This window comes from Mirounga leonina, unplaced genomic scaffold (assembly GCF_011800145.1).
Source record: "Mirounga leonina isolate KUSES-001 unplaced genomic scaffold, KU_Mleo_1.0 Mir_168, whole genome shotgun sequence".
NCBI classification, from domain to species: Eukaryota; Metazoa; Chordata; class Mammalia; order Carnivora; family Phocidae; genus Mirounga; species Mirounga leonina.
The window spans coordinates 31496728-31515238 of NW_023270426.1; the positions used below are offsets into that span (position 1 = coordinate 31496728).

At 38.3% G+C, this 18511-nt stretch overlaps 1 protein-coding gene and 1 pseudogene across 9 annotated transcripts in view; both read right to left on the reverse strand.

Annotated features, from left to right (window-relative positions):
* PLPP1 (phospholipid phosphatase 1) overlaps positions 1–18511 on the reverse strand; it is a 100802-nt gene that overhangs the window by 21076 nt on the left and 61215 nt on the right. For 3 of the 9 annotated variants that reach the window (XM_035014430.1, XM_035014432.1, XM_035014429.1), the window contains 3 exons: positions 14968–15007; positions 10040–10191; positions 3918–4198 (listed from right to left, as the gene is read on the reverse strand). In XM_035014430.1, coding sequence (XP_034870321.1) covers positions 3918–4198; positions 10040–10191; positions 14968–15007 — 473 coding nt within the window. Of the gene's footprint in view, positions 1–3917; positions 4199–10039; positions 10192–14967; positions 15008–18511 lie in introns of those variants that run through there. The other 6 variants (XM_035014434.1, XM_035014436.1, XM_035014431.1 and 3 more) reach the window with 3 other exon arrangements.
* LOC118017239 lies at positions 5280–5377 on the reverse strand (annotated as a pseudogene).

Genomic DNA, 18511 nt, shown 5'->3' on the forward strand with positions numbered 1-18511 from the left:
TTAAAGCTTGAGCCTGCCACCAAGTTCCTTGCTGGCAGCACCCTACATTTCTCCCTTTCTCTTTTCCAAACCATCTTCTCTTGAGTTACTGACTTCTCTTACAACCAGTTTATCTGAGTTTGTTCCACAACAGTGTTGGCAAACCCAGCCAGGAGCTGTGCTTCCGATTTGTCCAGCCTCCTTGGGGTTCCCTGGCACAGAGCAATTGGCCCCAGGACCACCAGGGCCCACCTGCTCGGCTCCTGAGTTAGTGGCGGTGATAGGTCATTCGGTAACACAGCTAGTTGTGCACAATCTTAAATTCACCCTGCCAAACATCCTAAGATAACAGATGTCATGTGAGGTTGTTCCCATCATCCAGGGGATTTTAAGCACTGGTTCACAAAGTACGGTCCTGAGATCAAGCACAGAGGCAGGAGCATCTGGGAGTGTGTTAGAAATACATCTTCTCAGCCCCCACCCCCACTTCCTGAATTAAACACCTGAGGAGGAAACATTGAAATCTGTGTTTTCACAAGCCCTCCAGGTGATTCTAACAAACAACTCATATTTGAGAGCCATTGGTCTAAAGAGTCTCTAAAGGGAATGTTTACCTGGGCAGAGTGCTACAGGTCCGAACTGCCTGGGCTCATTAGTAATTTTTTTTCACAAAGTAATGCTATTCTCAATGGCATAAGCGAGGGCAGCTGGATGTCCCAGAGTTACAAGTACACAGCCCCTTTTCATTTATAGTAAATTCCCAGGTATTAATTTTAAACAATGAAGAGGAGCTCTCTGGATATTACAATTAATAGGTATGCCAGTATAGTCCATTTATGTTCTCACTTCTATGTTTAGGACCCAGGGCCACAAATGAAGCCTGGTAAAAGTCCTCTGACATCAGTGATACAAGAGCACAAGACTGTGCACATATGCAGGAAGGGCAGAAAGAGGAATAGAAGAAAATAAGAAAACGAATGGGGAAAAAGCCAAAACTGTGAGAGAGTACTCTCACCCTCAGATGTAACTCTGACTCATTTATAGTCAACGAAAATGACTCATTCCGGGTGCTTATGTTCCTTTCTCTCCAATGTCAAGCATTATAATTTCATAATTAAAATAAACGTACAGGGGGCAGCCTGTGGAGATAAATAAATTAAAGGAGATTACACTATAATCCTAATATATTACAGACAATGTCTAGACTGAAATGTTTTTGCATTTTTGGCATCCTGACTTAAAAATTCAAGAGAAAAGCAATAGGAAAGCCTGAATCCAACGAAATTATGCTTCTCAACAGAACAGCAATGCAAAGCCAGTTATGCATCAACGTTACAAAGCTCTGGAACTGTGGCAACAACTAACTCATTCTGGAAACACCAATGGAAATCCCATTTTTTCTCAGAAGATACAAAGTTTTCTTAAAATTTCATTTCTAGGTTTGATTTTCCTTCTTATTTCAGAACCCCAAAGCTAATCAACAGATCTTCTCACTGAAAATGTGGGAGGCTGAAGAAACTTTAAAGGGTAATGGGTAAAAAACCTACATGTACTTAAGTCAAAAGTACCATCAGAGTATTACAGTACATGTTGGCCAATTTATAGATACACTAGGAAGACATACATAATAGGACATATATGGAGTGGAAAATGTAATCACATTTATGTCATTTAAAATAAATTACATTTTGGGGCACCTGGATGGCTCAGTCGTTAAGTGTCTACCTTCGGCTCAGGTCATGGTCCCAGGGTTCTGGGATCAAGCCCCGCATCGGGCTCCCTGCTTGGCAGGAAGCCTGCTTCTCCTTCTCCCTCTCCCACTCCCCCTGTTTGTGTTCCCTCTCTCGCTGTGTCTCTCTCTGTCAAATAAATAAATAAAATCTTTTTAAAAAGTAAAAAATAAAAATAAATTATATTTCACATTTTGTCCAAATGGCTCGTGTAAGAAAGAAAAATCTCTCGTAACACATATTGTTGCAAGAAAATTTTGAGCTAAAATATATGTACCCAAACCAGAGAAACAATACATGTGTAAAGAAACCATGTTCTTAAAGAATCATTTATAATGATATTTTCTGGAGTTTAGGTAAGCCCTTATCACCTGACTTTCTTAAATACCGTGACAAGAGAAAACATTAGAGTTTTCCTATTTTCTGTTGGGTGATGCAGGAGACATGTTACTAGAGACACAGGCATGGATAGTCCTCTATATTTCCCTGAGTCTTCAAACTCTTCACTGAAAGTTATTGCATCTCCTAGTCATTAAATTTGAGATCTTTCCCTAGGACATTGTAGTGTTATGAGAGCAGAGAATGAGATCTCCACATCCCACACCCTCAGAGCCCAGTGTTGGTGTTGGTAAGTTCATCACTCCTCAAAGCCATTTCTGGACGATTCTTCCCCTAGCCCTCTTAAAAAATGCTTGCTTACCTAAACTCAAATCAACAATACCACCTTCCATCATCAATTGCCTATAGCATTAGCCATTTCTCTCTCCTTCATTCATTAAGACTTTATACCCCTACCAGTCCTCCTATGACCACCTCAAAGCTTGCCATTCAACAGCCTCTCTATTCTCTGGTCTCGTTATCAACAAGGAGGTTCTTTTCCACTGCCATCACTTTTTTAAGTCCTCTGTGCTAGACTAAGCTCCATGAAGATGAGAACCAGAGCTTTCTAGTTCACGGCCAGATCTCATGCACACAGCACAGTGTATACTCTTAGTTAAATAAAGTGTTTTTTTCATCTCCACTAAATGCAAAAATTGGGGGCTACTACAAGGCCTGTGTAGCTTATAAGAGAACCAACAAGGACAATAAAGTGCCTGAGAATAATGTATAAAGAACAGTCAAAGGATATTTTACCCAAAGTACCTGTTGGATGATGAATAACTAAGGTAAAGTGACAGCTATCTTAAAATATAAGAACGTCAATCATACAGAAAAGGTAAGGCTGACAATTCTGAGACATGAGATGGGGAACTGGCTCTGCTACTAATTAGTAGCTTTATTTATTTTTATTTTTTTTAAAGATTTTATTTACTTGAGAAAGAGAGAAAGAAAGCAAGTGAGTGAGCATGAGCTAGGGGAGGTGCAGAGGGAGAGTGAAAAGCAGACTCCCCACCAAGCAGGGAGCCCGATGCGGGGCTCGATCCCAGGACCCTGGGATCATGACCTGAGCCGAAGGCAGACGCTTAACTGACTGAGCCACCCAGGCCCCATTAGCGGCTTTATTTAATGTTACTGGACCTCCATTTGCTCATCTACCCAAAGGAGTTGGACCTTTTGGGTTTCAAACATTCTATTTCATTCATGCCTAATAACGCTCCAGGTATAGAAAGGAGCCTAACAAGGGCATTATAAGAAGGCAACCTAAAGACCTAAAGCTGTCAATATATGAAGTTTCCTTACAAAAAAATATACTCTAAGAATACTAAGAGATAGAGCAGAACTTAATACACGCATCAAAGGTCAGCAAACTACAACCCCTGGAGCAGCCACTGTTTCTGTTAATAAACTTTTACTGGAACATAACCACACCCATTTGTTCAAGGATTGTCTATGGCTGTTTTTTCCTGGTACAACAGCACAGATGGACAGTTGTCAAATTAACCAAATGGCTCACAAAACCTAAAATATTTACTATCTGGTGCCTTAAGAAAAAGTATGGTGGCCCTGCACTATATGACATATGAAGTTCATTTTAATTATTCATGAGAGATGGAAAGACCTGCATTAAAATGCTCTTAAACAGAAGGTAGGGATAAAATGGGGAAAAAAGCGTAAGTAGAGATAAGTCAAAATACGATCTCAATTCAGCTCCCAGTGATTACACTAGCTTCTCTCCCTAAGCTAGTGGATGGCTCATCTTCCAGTCTCTGAAACCTTTTTTTCCAAGAATACATAAGATAAAACAAACACTGAAGATTTAACACTCACCTGCCCTCCTTCACTTTGTGTGCATTCCCTCGACATATGTAGTTTTCAATGTAACCAACACTGCAGTTGATTTTTGACCAATCTGGGTCACATACATCCAGGAAGTGAGGCCGCAGTCTGCCTATTGAATACTTGGCAATGTCAGTCAGGGACTGACTAGCAGCTGCACCAAATAAAAATGTTCCAATGGCTTTGTAAATAGTGGCTATGTAGTTATTTCTGATAAAGGAATTCGAGTGCAAGAGGTTATAATAAACAGACAGGGCTTCTCCAATAATCATCTGAAAAAGAAACAGAAAAATAACATGTTAAAACAGCAACCAGGCACTTTAAACAAAATAAAAAATAGAAAAGAAAATGGTAAATCACAATAAAATCTTTATTTTAAAAACACCTCCCTTTTTCATTTGCAAATGGAGAGTCAGGATATCTAATTCTAAACTATGAAAAAAGGTGTCAGATCAACTGTGGATACTGCTTACAAAGCAATGGCCAAAATAATTTCAAATCTACCTGAAACAATAAGACCTTATTTCTTTCCTGGTACTCAAATAAAATGAGTTTTAATAAGCAGACAATGATGTATCATGAATGACAAAAACCATGGTTTGTTCAAATAACACAAACTTTCCTAATTAGAGTATCCCTTGTATAAGTACTTTTATCTGGCAGTGTCTTCATTTTTAGCCAACATTCCTCTGAATCAAAAACATCCATCATATTTTAAAAAGTAAAATAGTTTCAGGGAGTAAACTAATATCAAAGCAGGGATCTAACACTGAGGCCAAAGGGTACAGAGGGCAGAGATTAGCTGACAGAGCCTCCCAGCCCTGCCTCTCCAGACCCCTAGGGCTGGTTAACAAGGCTCTGACAGACTTAACAAGTCTCATTAACAGACCAAACACACATTTGATGCTCTCCTTCTCCAAGAAAACATTTCAAGTGATTCTTTCCTCTTTATTTTTCACTAAAAGTGGAGACAAAGCCTTCCCAGATTCTAGTAGAGTGTGTGTCAGCCAGCATATACTGCTATAATGAGTTTAAAGGCATAAAAAGCCTTCTCAACACTTGACAAGTTCACAGACCAAAACCCTAAGAAATCCAAAAAATACTGAGGAGCAAATTTATACAAAATTACATTTGCTGATAAAATAATCCACATTCTAGCTACCTGAGTCCAAAATAAATAGTTGAACAAGAAGAAAAAGCTTGCTTATTTATGTTGAGCAAGGGAGGAGATGCAAGTCACAAAATTTTTCTTAAGTACTAGTCTTGCTGCTTCATCTTAAATTTACATGAACAATCTTATAAAACATTCAAACATTTCCATTTGGTGCAGATTAATTATCTTCATGGTAAGCCTTATAGTAGGTAAAATAAATGGTTGCCTCCTAAAAGAGATTTTAAACTGATAAGAACAGATACTACACTTGATCTTAGCCAAAAGGCCAAGAAGCGATTAAGAACCTAACACCAGGGGCACATGGGTGGCTCAGTCGTTAAGCGTCTGCCTTGAGCTCAGGTCATGGTCCCAGGGTCCTCGGATCGGATCGAGCCCCGCATCAGGCTCCCTGCTCAGCAGGAAGCCTTCTTCTCCCTCTCCCTCTGCCTGCCGCTCCCTCTGCTTGAGCTCTCTCTGTCAAATAAATAAGGAAAATCTTAAAAAAAAAAAGAAAAAAAAAAAAAAGACCCTACACCAAAAGTTCTTTCTTTGTTTGGCTCCATGGCTCCATAATTAGAATGTTAAAACTTAGACAACTAGACTATGAATCCTACAAAAGAAAGAATCAAGTTTTAGTCATTGAATAAAAACCCAGTACCACCATAATGGCCTCCAACAGAGTAGGTGGTTAGTAAATTTTAATTGAAAGGGGTGCCTCCTGGGTAAAACGTAAACTCCCTTAGTTTAAACATTAAGCCCCACAGAAATAGATTCCTCATTACAGTAATTAATGTGAATTCAGATCCTTTTCTGAGAACAGGTCTCTCAGAAGAGAAAAACCATATGCACTTCTAGGGATACCACACCTCTGCAATTGTGCTTAGGGTTCTCCCAACCCCCTCCAGTGGCCCATGTATTAAAGTATATACTGTCTCCTCTGACTGCCAAGGTGTCCCAGCAACCGCCTTTATAGATGAGCATGCAAGAGAGGACTTCTCTCATGTTTCATTATGGAGTTGCTCTTTGATCATTTACAATATATACCAAGTATATTAATCAACCACAATTTGAGCAGCTAAAACTCCCCCACTTCAGCTGTCAGCTGTTCTTGTGTAAGCACTCAATTATTTTCCAGTTCTTTAGGGCCACCCAAACCCTGGTTCTTGACACTGAGGTCAGAAAGTCAGCTCACTAGGAGAATTCTGCGCAATGCGTACAGATGACAAACTGATTCACAGAGGTAGTGTAAGCTGAAACTTAAAACCCTTAATGCTGGGAAAGGGCAGGGGGATTCCAAAGCTGACAAATGCTGGGTTAATGTACATCGTTTTTTATTATGTCCTCCATCCTCACTGAGAGAGCTAGACAACAGACAAGTTCTAAATTGATTTTCTAAATTAAATGTAGGGATGTGTCTGAGCATTTCACTATACAAGACAGCCATATTTTTGTTTCATTTTAATACTTTGTCCTGCCCTCTGAGTCATTTATGCCAATGCTTAGCTTTTGGTAAAGTCCACACTTTAGCTGACTGTGGCCTTATCTTAGAGTTGTGATCACTTCTTATGCATTATTTACACTCCAAAGGTAGGATCAATTATTAAAGAACTAAAGATAATGTCTGGGGAACTAAAACAAAATACTTTTTTTTTTTTTAAGATTTTATTCATTTATTTGAGAGAGAGAGACACAGCGAGACAGGGAACACAAGCAGGGGGAGTGGGAGAGGGAGAAGCTTCCCGCAGAGCAGGGAGCCCGAAGAGGGGCTCGATCCCAGGACCCTGGGATCATGACCTGAGCCGAAGGCAGACGCTTAACGACTGAGCCACCCAGGTGTCCCTAAAACAAAATACTTTTGAAGATCAAAGCTAATAATTACCAAATCCATGTAATTCAACCATTTAAAACTTATGCACCACAATATTTTCTCACCATCTCCTTTATAGTTCCATCAACCAAGATGATTTTATACATCTCTACACTGTCCCTATATTATGTACCTCCCCTTCAGGGCCCACCTTCCCAAAAGTGTAGTCTAAAATCACTGGTGTGCTGGGACACCTGGGTGACTCAGTCGGTTGAGCGTCTGCCTTTGGCTTAGGTCGTGATCCCAGGGTCCTGGGGTCGAGTCCCACATCGGGCTCCCTGCTCAGCGGGGAGCCTGCTTCTCCCTCTGCCTCCCGCTCCCACCGCTTGTGCTCTCTCTCTCTCCCGCTCTCTCTCTGACAAATAAATAAAAATCTTTTAAAAAATAATAAAAATTAAAAAATTAAAAAATAAAATCAATGGTGTACTTCCACTCCTTCCTAAATATCTTGAACTACCATCATTCCCTTTATTCTACTGAATCTTTTTCAAAAGTCAAAATGGTCTCATCAGATTGAACAGTATTTATCAACTCTCATTTACCTTAACTTCTCACAGTATTTGATCACTGATCATTTCTCCTTATTGAAATTCTCCCTTGGCTTCTGAGAAACTGTATTAACTCTGGTTCTCCACCAGGCTCCCTCAATCACTTATCTATCTGTGGATCATCTGTAAGCCAGGTCAAAGCCTGGTATGAAGTCTGAATCACAGTCCTGATTTTTTTTTTTTTAAGAACTGATTCACTTTCTAGTAAATAAAATTAAACATTATTTACATGTCTAACCAAGAGCTTACTGAAATAAGTGGAGTTAATAAACAAAGTGAATTTTTAAAAATTAGTACATAAAACTACCACCCTGTGCAGTGTTGGCTGATATGAAAATAGTACTTTCATAGCACCTTTAAAGAGTCTGTTCTTTTTTAAGAAACCTACACTCAATTTATAATCGTTTTATTAAACACAGATAACTTTCTCACATAGATGATGTAATCGTCAAAACTTAGGAATTCATGAAATATAAATAACAAGTTCTCGCTCACTGAGGGTTCCATCAGGCCCTGTGTGGATGCAGGCTACACCTACAGTGCCCGGCCGTCAGAACCCCGACCTGCAGCAGGCCTCTGGTCTGTACTGGATTTCGGTAGTTTTGCTTGTGCAGCAACCTTTTGACTGAGAGACACAAAGTCAAGCAGAACTGAAAGACAAGTCCATGGGCGCCAGGGTGGCTCAGTCGTTAAGCGTCTGCCTCTGGCTCAGGTCATGATCCCAGGGTCCTGAGATGAGGCCCGCATCAGGCTCCCTGCTCAGCGGGAAGCCTGCTTCTCCCTCTCCCACTCCCCCTGCTTGTGTTCCCTCTCTCGCTGTGTCTCTCTCTGTCAAATAAATAAATAACATCTTAAAAAAAAAAAAAAAGAAAGAAAGAAAGACAAGTCCATCTGCAGCAGTGTTCGAATACTCCAAGGGAGAATCTTGTATGAACTCAGCTACTACAGCTGACCCTTCGACAGCACGTGTTTCAAATGAGTGGGTCCACTTACATTATACAGTACTGTAAATGTATTCTCCCTTTAGGATTTTCTTACTAACGTTTTCTTTTGTCTAGCTGACTTCATTGTATAATACATGTAACATACAAAATATGTGTTAATTGACTCTTTATGTTATCAGTAAGACTTCCAGGCAACAGTAGGCTATTAGTAGTTAAGTTTTGGGGGAGTCAAAAATTTTAACACAGATTTCTGACTGCACCGGGTGTCAGTGTCCCCTAACCCCAACTTGTTCAAGGGGCAACTGTATTTGCAACTAAGTATCCTATTAAAAACTTTAAATTCAAATAGTATCTCAGAAACACACATACTTAAAAAAAAAATCTACTCTCACTGCCTTCTTAAAGGAACAATCATAGGCTTGGCTTTTGTTCTTTCAGCAGTAAAAATTCAGTGTAAAGATTTGTCTAGATTAAAGGGATCTGATTTCTTAAAACTTCACCTTACTGTAGAAGAGCCAGCCAAGGTCACTATGTAATTACTCTCATTTCATTCCAGCACCTAGGACATGCCAGGTTCCACCATGCCCAGCTCCCAGGCAGGCAGCGGGAGTCCCAAGGAGAACAAAGCACCATCTCTGCCTTCCAGGAGTTCACAGTCTCATAAAACAAACATGTTTATGAGAAAGGTTTTCTTTTATTAATTATGTACCCCAAATAATGAGTTGATTAATTCTCAATGCTAATAAGGAGCCGTGATCATTCTTGAATAAAACATTGAATTTCTAAATTAAGCTTTTTTTTCAATAAACACCAAAACTGACCAGACACACATGTTATCTTATTGGCCTACCTCCTGGATGGCACCATATTTTCTACTTTCAACCAACATAAATCTTCCTTCTAAAGTTACAAGTCATGGAGCATAAAGCTATTTAATCTAAGTCACAGACTCTCTCAGTTGAGAAATTATGAAATAATCTAGTCCAATCCCTTGATGTCTTCTCCTTAGAGCACAATCTCTAAGCATTCTCACCCGAAATCCTAAAAGCAATAGTTACTATTAGGTTTCAGTACCAGTAAAAATTCTCTTGTGTTCACTGCTGATTATATACACAACTTTGGCTTTTCTCTCTAGTTGCTGGCATTATATAAAAATTCTTTAACATGGGTTAGAATGAAGTCTTAACATTAGTTATTTTTCTTTTTTTAGAACTCGGTAACTAGAAAGTTGGTACATACACACAGATCCCACAAATCATAAAGTAATACCCTAGGTATAAAGTATGCTAAAAACATACTGCTATAACATGTATCTACTGCATGATTACTGCAACAACAGCAACTTAGAGCTCTAAAAACCACAGTGACTTGGAAAATATTAGCATAAAAGCTACACACATTCAGTTAAGATTCTTCTAATTATACAGTTATTCCTTTGGTTCCACTTAAAATAGCTGAGATCACCTTGATCAAATAACATTAATTAAATGTTAAAAAAATACATTGTTTTGGACATTTATGCATTCAGTCATTAACAGATTAACACAAAACTAAGCCAACTGCCCAAAAGTGATAAACTTGGAAAAGTGGATTTGACTTACAACAATAATACTGAATGGAATGATTATTCCACCTAATAACGCATAAGGTATGGTGTCTTCTTTGTAAGGATACTTGATGGACTCATCATTACAGAATATTCCTCGTTGGAAGGGGGTATGCCTTGAAGTAAGAATTGCAAAAGGCAATCCAGCTAGCAAAAGGAATAAATGAAAATATCATTAAAATGGAAATACGAAAATTAATGGCAATAATTATCCCAGAGACTGTTTAAAAATGCATTTGCCATGAAAATAAATAAGAGCACATAAAAAGGAAATGCAGCAATGCAAGCAACACAAGTTAGAAAGATTACAGTTGAGATTAAAAAGATAGAAAGGGGACTAATGCTTTACCAATCTAACCAAGAGTATCTTCTTCCCTTTGTTTGTGCCCGAACACGCTAAACAGATGGCAGAGAAGACAAAAAAAATCCCTTCTCATGTTCGTTTGCCGCTCAATCACAGGGTTTTCAACACTATTCCCAAACCCATCTGTCATGCACTATGCTTCCAAAAGGAAAACAGCTTTTTGACATTACCCATTTTGTCTCTACATTACTACCACATTTGGACAGGACATGGTCCTGGCTGAGCTATTAGAGTATCTGAATAATATGTTATCCACTCGTTTCTATACTGTCTATAGCAAGTTTCGAGCTGCTGTGAAAAGGATCTGAACTTAAACCAAGTGTAAGAAAAAATGGACAGTGAAGTCAAGCACAAAAACACCAAAACACAGTTCTGTTTTCACCCATGTTTTCCCTCAAGATTATGTCTCACACTCACCTCCTAAACTGTCTTTTCCCTAAAAGTCAGCTTTAAGAATTCAGGTCTCCTTCACTGAAGCAGACATACTGATTAATATGCAGCATACCAACTAGGAATACTCTATAAAAGAGTTATAGGGGGCGCCTGGGTGGCTCAGATGGTTAAGCGTCTGCCTTCGGCTCAGGTCATGATCCCAGGGTCCTGGGATCGAGTCCCGCATCGGGCTCTCTGCTCCTTGGAGCCTGCTTCTCCCTCTGCCTCTCCCTCTCTGTCTCTCATGAATAAATAAATAAAATCTTTAAAAAAAAAAAAAAAAGAGTTATAGGTTAGCAGAAACCTTCAACATGAGGTCTGTGTCGAGACTTACCCAAGTATGGAAGATTGTCTCTCTCAGAGACCCATTCTCCCAGCAGCAATGCCATAACCACCAAGCTAACATACTCATTGTATGTTTAAGTGTTCTTTCCATGAAGCACCAAGTCTTGATGACCATTTACAGGTCTCCTTAACTCCACTAAAACCCCAAAGGCTGAATGACAAACACAACTCTGCCACTCTGCCTGAGTGTCGTTACTACAAATATCAAGTATGTTCTACCTACAAGAGCTAAATGAAAAGAAGTATATTCCTAGTTCTTTTATTTATCTTCCTGTTTTTCATTTACATCCTGAATACACGAACCAAAGTTTCTATCTTTGTGTTAAATCATCTGCCAAAAGTGGCAATCCATTAGAAGTCTTTAAGATGTTCACAAGGTTCCCAAAGCCATACTTCTAGTAAAAGCTACAATTACAAATAAATAAATAAAATAGAATTGACTTTGCTAACTGACCCTTATACTACCTCTTATGTCTGATTTCAGACTATCCTCTGATTCACTAAACTGTCTGCACTCAGAGGAACAGGGTGAAATGCCCAAGCCTTTCACACAGATAGCACAGCTCCAGCACAAACCTTGTGCACATAGCAGCCACGCTGTGGAGGTTAGTAAGCAGATCTGCGCTATCAGTCGCTGCCTGCCCTGTACGGTAACTAACCATTCACCCTTCAACCAATAGCCATACTCTTACCGCATGAGCAAATTTATTTTGTATTCACAAAGTACCACCATTTCTACAGTTCAATTCTACTTGGAAAAACTCTACACATAATAATGGAAACTTTCAATCTCTACATTGCATATTTCTGAACTGGTTGAATTTTTCAGTGATGTCTTTCTTTTGTAGTGGGACAAGAAAATATCTAGTACAGAAATTAAATCCACATATGATTAGTGTCCAAAACTCAATAGGCTTTATGTCCTTATTCTCAGGAAAAATTCATATTAATAGACCCAAATATATTGAAAAATGTTCTTAGCAAGCATATCCACTAAGCTGGGTTTTGTTTTTTTTTCCTCTGACCAAAACAACTATGTTGGAAATTATTTTTAGATTTAGAAAAAAAGTTTGTGGGTATTTTTCTTAGGATAAGAAGGAAAGAAAATAAAGTCACATACAAGTATAATTAGCCCATTTTTAAAAACAGGAATATATAGATGGGTAAATATTGAGTGAATCCACTATCAAAGAATTCTGGTAGGTGCTACCAGGAATACAAAGTTATATAAGGCACAATACATAGGTGCAGCAAAGAATAAACAGAGGTACAAAAAGCTATGAAGGTTCAAAAGAGAAGTTCTGATGATATGCAAAAAGCTGGTGGTTACCACAGAACTCAGCAGAAAGCGTCTAATAAAGACAAGAGATTTGGGGATATAAAGGATCTCTGAAGCCACAGAGGTAAAAGAAAGAGCAGGACGGATATGAAATGAAATGAAAAGAAGAGGAGGGTGAGGCACAGGGCAGCAGCAATATTAAAAGGATGAGCACAGGAGGAAGATCCACTGAGGCAGACCTGGAGGGCCGGAGAAAGGTCAGGAGAGAGTAACATCACTGAGGTCAAGTCCAGAGACAGCATCTCAGGACGTGGTGATTGAGCCACAGCATCTAATACATTTTCAAGAGGCAGACTTAGTAAAAGTGGTTTTAATAAGGAAGAAAGGGTGGAAGCCATACCATGGAGATTTTAGTAAGGAATGATTAAAAAAATAAAAATTTAAAAAAGCAGGGATCTACCACAAATGCACACTATCTTTTAAGAGTGTGAGTGAAAAGCAATTTTATCACAGAAGGCCTTAGAAATATCTTAAATTAATAATATTTGTAATTTCTGAGAGTCCATGAGATCTATTTTATCAATGTCATTATCCAACACCATTTCACTTTTACTAAACCTGAATGTAGACCCCAAAAAGGGGATGGAGAAGATCAAATCACCAGTTGTTCACTGACCCACTTCAGGCTCAAAAAGATGACCTAGTCCAGACTCCTGCTCTGGAAGTTTTGGAAATGGAACAAAGACTGACTCAGTCAGAGCTGGCAAGGAGCACTGAACCATGCACAAGAAAGAATGGCTGAGGAAGAGGCTGAGGACAAAGTAGGCCTGCAAAGAAAACAGAAGTGACTAGCCTGGCCGCTGAGAGTGAGAAATGGGGAAAGCGGCTTTGGCTCCCCATTACCAAAGGGCCTCACTGATCTTGCTGTTTTGGAGCTGTTAGAGTGCCCTGTATCCTGTCAACAAAACCCAACCTTACTCCAGCTAGTTATAAAGGAATTCTGCCCCTTGCAACCAACAGAGCCATAACTAAAACAATTATAAAAACTCCTCCTACTGTGAGAGCATGTCGATTACTAATTTTTTTATTAGCCTTTGTAATGCTAGAGTGAACATTTCCAAATACCAGACCTTGTTTTCATTTCTAATTATTTCCTGAGAATATACTTTTTATGTGGAATTACAGGCCAAAGGATATAAATGTTAAGGTCCTTGACAAACTGCTCCAAAAAGGTTATTTTATATAACCACAATTTACTCTATCAGCGACAGTGTACAAAAATATGGAGAAATGCAAAAATTTAAGTAAAAACATCTGATGCTATTGTTAACTAAAGATTTCAAGGCAAAAGAGAAGGGTTCCATTTAGTCTTCTCAATGTAAATCGAACACCCTTTTCCTTTTACCTGAAAGATTACATCTCCAAGACAATCCCTTTTCATCATTAGTCAAATGACTACATTTGTCAATGTTTTTCTTAATACTTCAGTACAAAATTCATTTTCATTCCCTTTTTGAAAAAAAATTTTACTGAGGTATAGTTCACATACCATAAAATTCATCCACTCATAAGTATATCATTCAGTGATTTAGGTAAATTTATAGAGTTGTACAACCATCACCACAATACAGTTTTAGAACTTTTTCATTACCCCCAAAATTCTCACAAGCCCATCTGCATTCAATCCTTGCTCCTACTGCCAACCTCAGGCAACCACTCATCTGTTTTCTGCTTCTTTTTGAGCATTTCACTTAAATGCAATCATTCAATATGTGGTATATCTTAAGTCCTTTTATCAGTTAGCATAATGTTTTTGAGGTTCATCCACATTGTAGCATGCATTTTGTTCCTTTTGTATTGCTAAATAGTATCCTACTGCATGTATATACAACATCTGGTTTATCCATTCATCAGTGGATATTTGAATTGTTTCGGTTTTTGTCTAGTAGGACTAATACCATTATAAACATTCACGTACATGTTTTTGTGTGGACATATATTTCCCTTTCTAATGAGTAGACACCTAAGAGTAGAATGGCCAAATCATATGGTATATGTTTATATTTAACTTTTTAAGAAATTGCCAACCTGGGGGCCCTGGTGGCTCAGTCGTTAAGCATCTGCCTTCGGCTCAGGTCATGATTCCAGAGTCCTGGGATCAAGCCCCACATCGGGCTCCCTGCTCAGCGGGAAGCCCGCTTCTCCCTCTCCCACTCCACCTGCTTGGGTCCCCTCTCTCGCTGTGTCTCTCTCTGTCAAATAAATAAAATCTTAAAAAAAAAAAAAAAAAATTGCCAACCTGTTTTCCAAAATAGCCATACCACTCTACACTCCCACATTCTGCTTTTTAATATGCCCATGTAGCTAGTCATATTCATCCATTTAAGAATCAGATTTTCTGCATGGTAAACTCATACTTACCCACAAATAAATATAGCCTTCTACTTTCTACTAGTGAATATTTGTCATAGTTCAAAAGAGAATGTGTGATAGGGTAACTCACCACTTTCACCAGCTAAATACCACCAGAGCAGTTCTTCATCCTTTACCAGAGATAGGAAAAGATAATATAAGAACATGGTTGGGTGCCTGGGTGGCTCAGCTGGTTAAGCCTCTAACTCTTGATTTCAGCTCTGGTTGTGGTCTCGGGGTCGTGGGATCGAGCCCCATATTGGGCTCCATGCTTAGTGGGGAGTCTGCTGGAGATTCTCTCTCCCCCCCTCTGCTACTCCCCCAACCCACGCACATGAGTGCTCTCTCTAAAATAAATAAAATCTTAAAAAAAAAAAAAAAAAAAAACACGGTCACACAACATCTTTAACTTCCTCTGCACAAATACTCAGCATCTTGAAACCATGATATAAACAAAGATGTTAGTTGAAAAGATTGGCGGTGGGGTGTCCAACAGAACTGAGAAACTGTGATTAAGAACTTTTTTACATGTGAAGGGAAATAGTGAAAACTACACAAACGCCTCCACAAAATAATGTTTTAAGGTTCATCAATGGTGTAGCATAGACTGGTATCTTGTTCTTTTTTACTGTAAAATGGTATCCCATTAGGGGTTATAAAACTATCTGATGCTCAGGAAAGAGTGGCATGCAATTTCTGAGTCCACAGCAGCAAATCATTAAGGGACACACTTCCCCCTAAGGCTAAGAGCAGTAAGCATCAGCCTGAGAAATCCGGGCACAAAACTATCAGACACCACACTTCAGTAGCCTCGAAGAGGAACATAACCCACTGGCAGATAAAAGATACCACCAAACAGAGAGGACGATGTCCATTTGTGAAATCTCAGGGATCATATTCTCCTAATGCCTGAACAAGAAGGGAAGGATGTAGATGGAGACTAGAACTATAAAGAATGTAAAGGTACAGACTGAACTGTAGAATAAATGGGTCTATTATTACTTTTAATACTTGACTGTGGCCCTAGGCTAAACAGATAAGGGAGGTGTTTATTTAGTCTACCTTCTTTATTAGTTCATTTGAAAACCTACCTTTGTTTACTCACCAATGGGGACATTCCAAGTAGGAAAGAGTCAATTTTGAAAATACGAGTTGTCAAAGATGCTAGTGAGGACCTAAGATATAATTATACTTAATAAAATAGTAAAAAGAATATGTCAATGCCTTCTTTTCCTTCTGCTTATATTTAAAGAGCACGAAACTGTGGTGACTAAGAGAACCTGTGAAGTTACTCTGCTCCATACATGCATAAAATAAAGTGTACTCGGGTACATGGGAATACATGATAAAATAAGGTTCAGGAAACAGAGGGAATAAACCAGAAACAAAAATAATTATTGAACTACACCAAAAAACAAGATTCAAGAAGAAGGAACTAAGATCAGTTTTATTACTTAAAGCACTGAAAGTTTTTCTTTTGCTGTAAACAATTCAGAGCAGTCACCTTATATATAACACACTCTCATGTTACATAGAGTGTTGATATGAGTATATTTCATTAATATTAATCTTTACTAGGGGCAGGGGGTTTTTTTTAGTGAAAAATAATTTTTTCAACTAGCATAAGAAATTATAACTAAAATTAACTGAAACTAGAACATCACTAAATCTTAAAGAACCCTGAAAAGTTTAATATTAACTACATTTGAACACAATTCAGTATACAGACCACAATCTTATGGAACTCCCATCTGTAATAGAAGTCTGATGAATTCAGGAAACTTAAGGAAGATATAAAAATAACTTTTTTGTCAACATTAAGAGATAATATAATTCAACTAGAGAAGGTAAAATCTCAAAATCTTGAGTACTGTTTCTTTAATAAAGAAGCAATCATTCGGTTCAACAATTAAGTGGGGTCTTACTACTCTGTACCAGGCACTAGTCTGAGGGGAGACGTAACTGCAGATACAGTACAGATCTTATAGTGGTCAAGTTGTGAAGTCACTTACAAAGTAGAGTCAACAGTATTTGTTGATGGATGGATTGGATAGGAGTGTGAGAAAAGAGGAGTGAAGGATGACCCCAAGGTTTTCCATTTGAGAGACCAGAACGTGGGGGCGGGGGGGCTGGCTGGCTCAGTCAGCTGGAAACCAAAATTAAAGGCACAATACCATTAATAACAGTTCAAAAAATGTAAATACTTAAGTATAAACCTAAGTACATATATATAGGATCTGTATGCTGAAAACTGCAAAACACTGATGAAATGGTGTTTTTCCTAACTAAGTGGAAAGACATCATCTTCATGGATTGAAAGATTGAGCAAGGTAATAATGTCAATTCTCCCCAAATCTATCTATAGCTATACTGTAATTCTTATAAAAATTCCGGCCATATTTCTTTCGTAGATATGCTGATTATAAAATTCATGTGGAGCTCAGGTCTTGAGCTCAGGGTCATGAATTCAAGCCCCTATTTTTTTTTTTTAATTAAAATTTGTGTGGAAAGACAAGGGAACTAGACAGCTAAACAATTCTGAAAAAAATAAAGTTGGAGGAGTTACACTTCATGAAATTTTTGAGCTACATTTTGTAGCTCTACTTTATTTTTCCCACTTGATTTTTAGCTACTCAATATATATTTTTACCACCCAATATAAAGCTACAGTAATTAAGACGTGATATACGAGGAAGGAAAGACATATATATTGATGGAGGAAGAACAAAGTCCAGAAATATACCCACACAAGTACAGCCAACTAATTGTTTTTTCAAAAAGGTACAAAAGCAATTCAATGGAGAGTCTTTTCAGCAAATGATGTTGGAACAATTGGTCATACACACACACATACAAAAAAAACGTACCTCAACATAACCTCATACTTCATACAAAACTTAACACAAAATGGATCACAGAGATAGAACAATACAGAAAACTATAAAACTTTTAGAAGAAAACAGTTTTAGAAGTCTTTGTAATAGGGTTAGGTGAAGAGTTCTTGGATACAACACCAAAAACACAGTCTATAAAAGAAAAAAATACCAGGGGGCCTGGGTGGCTCACTCAGTTAAATGTCTGACTCTTGATTTCAGCTCAGGTCATGATCTCAGGGTCATGGGATTGAGCCCCTCATCAGGCTCCCCACTCAATGGGGAGTCTGCTTCTCTCCTTCTCCCTCTCCCTCTGCCTCTCCCCCTGTTCATTCTCTCTCTCTTTCTCTCTCAAATAAATCATCTTAAAAAATATATATATATATATCAATTAACTTTATTCTTCAAAATTAATTTTTGCTCTTAAAGACATTTAACAGAATGAAAAGACAAGATACAGATAGGGAAAAAAATACTTGCAAATCACATATTCAACAAAATACTTTATGTATCCAGAATAAATGAAGATCTCTCTAAACTCCATGGAAAAAAATTAATATAAATAAATTGAAATCTCACCAGAAAATAAGCAAAAACTTGAACATTCACTTGACCAAAGAGGATACATGGGTATGCAGCAACCACTTGAAAAGATGTTCAATATCAACAGCCATTAGAGAAAAGCAAATTAAAGCCCTAAGGAAGGACACATCACTGCACACCTATTAAAACGGCCAAAATGAAAAATACATCATTAGTGCT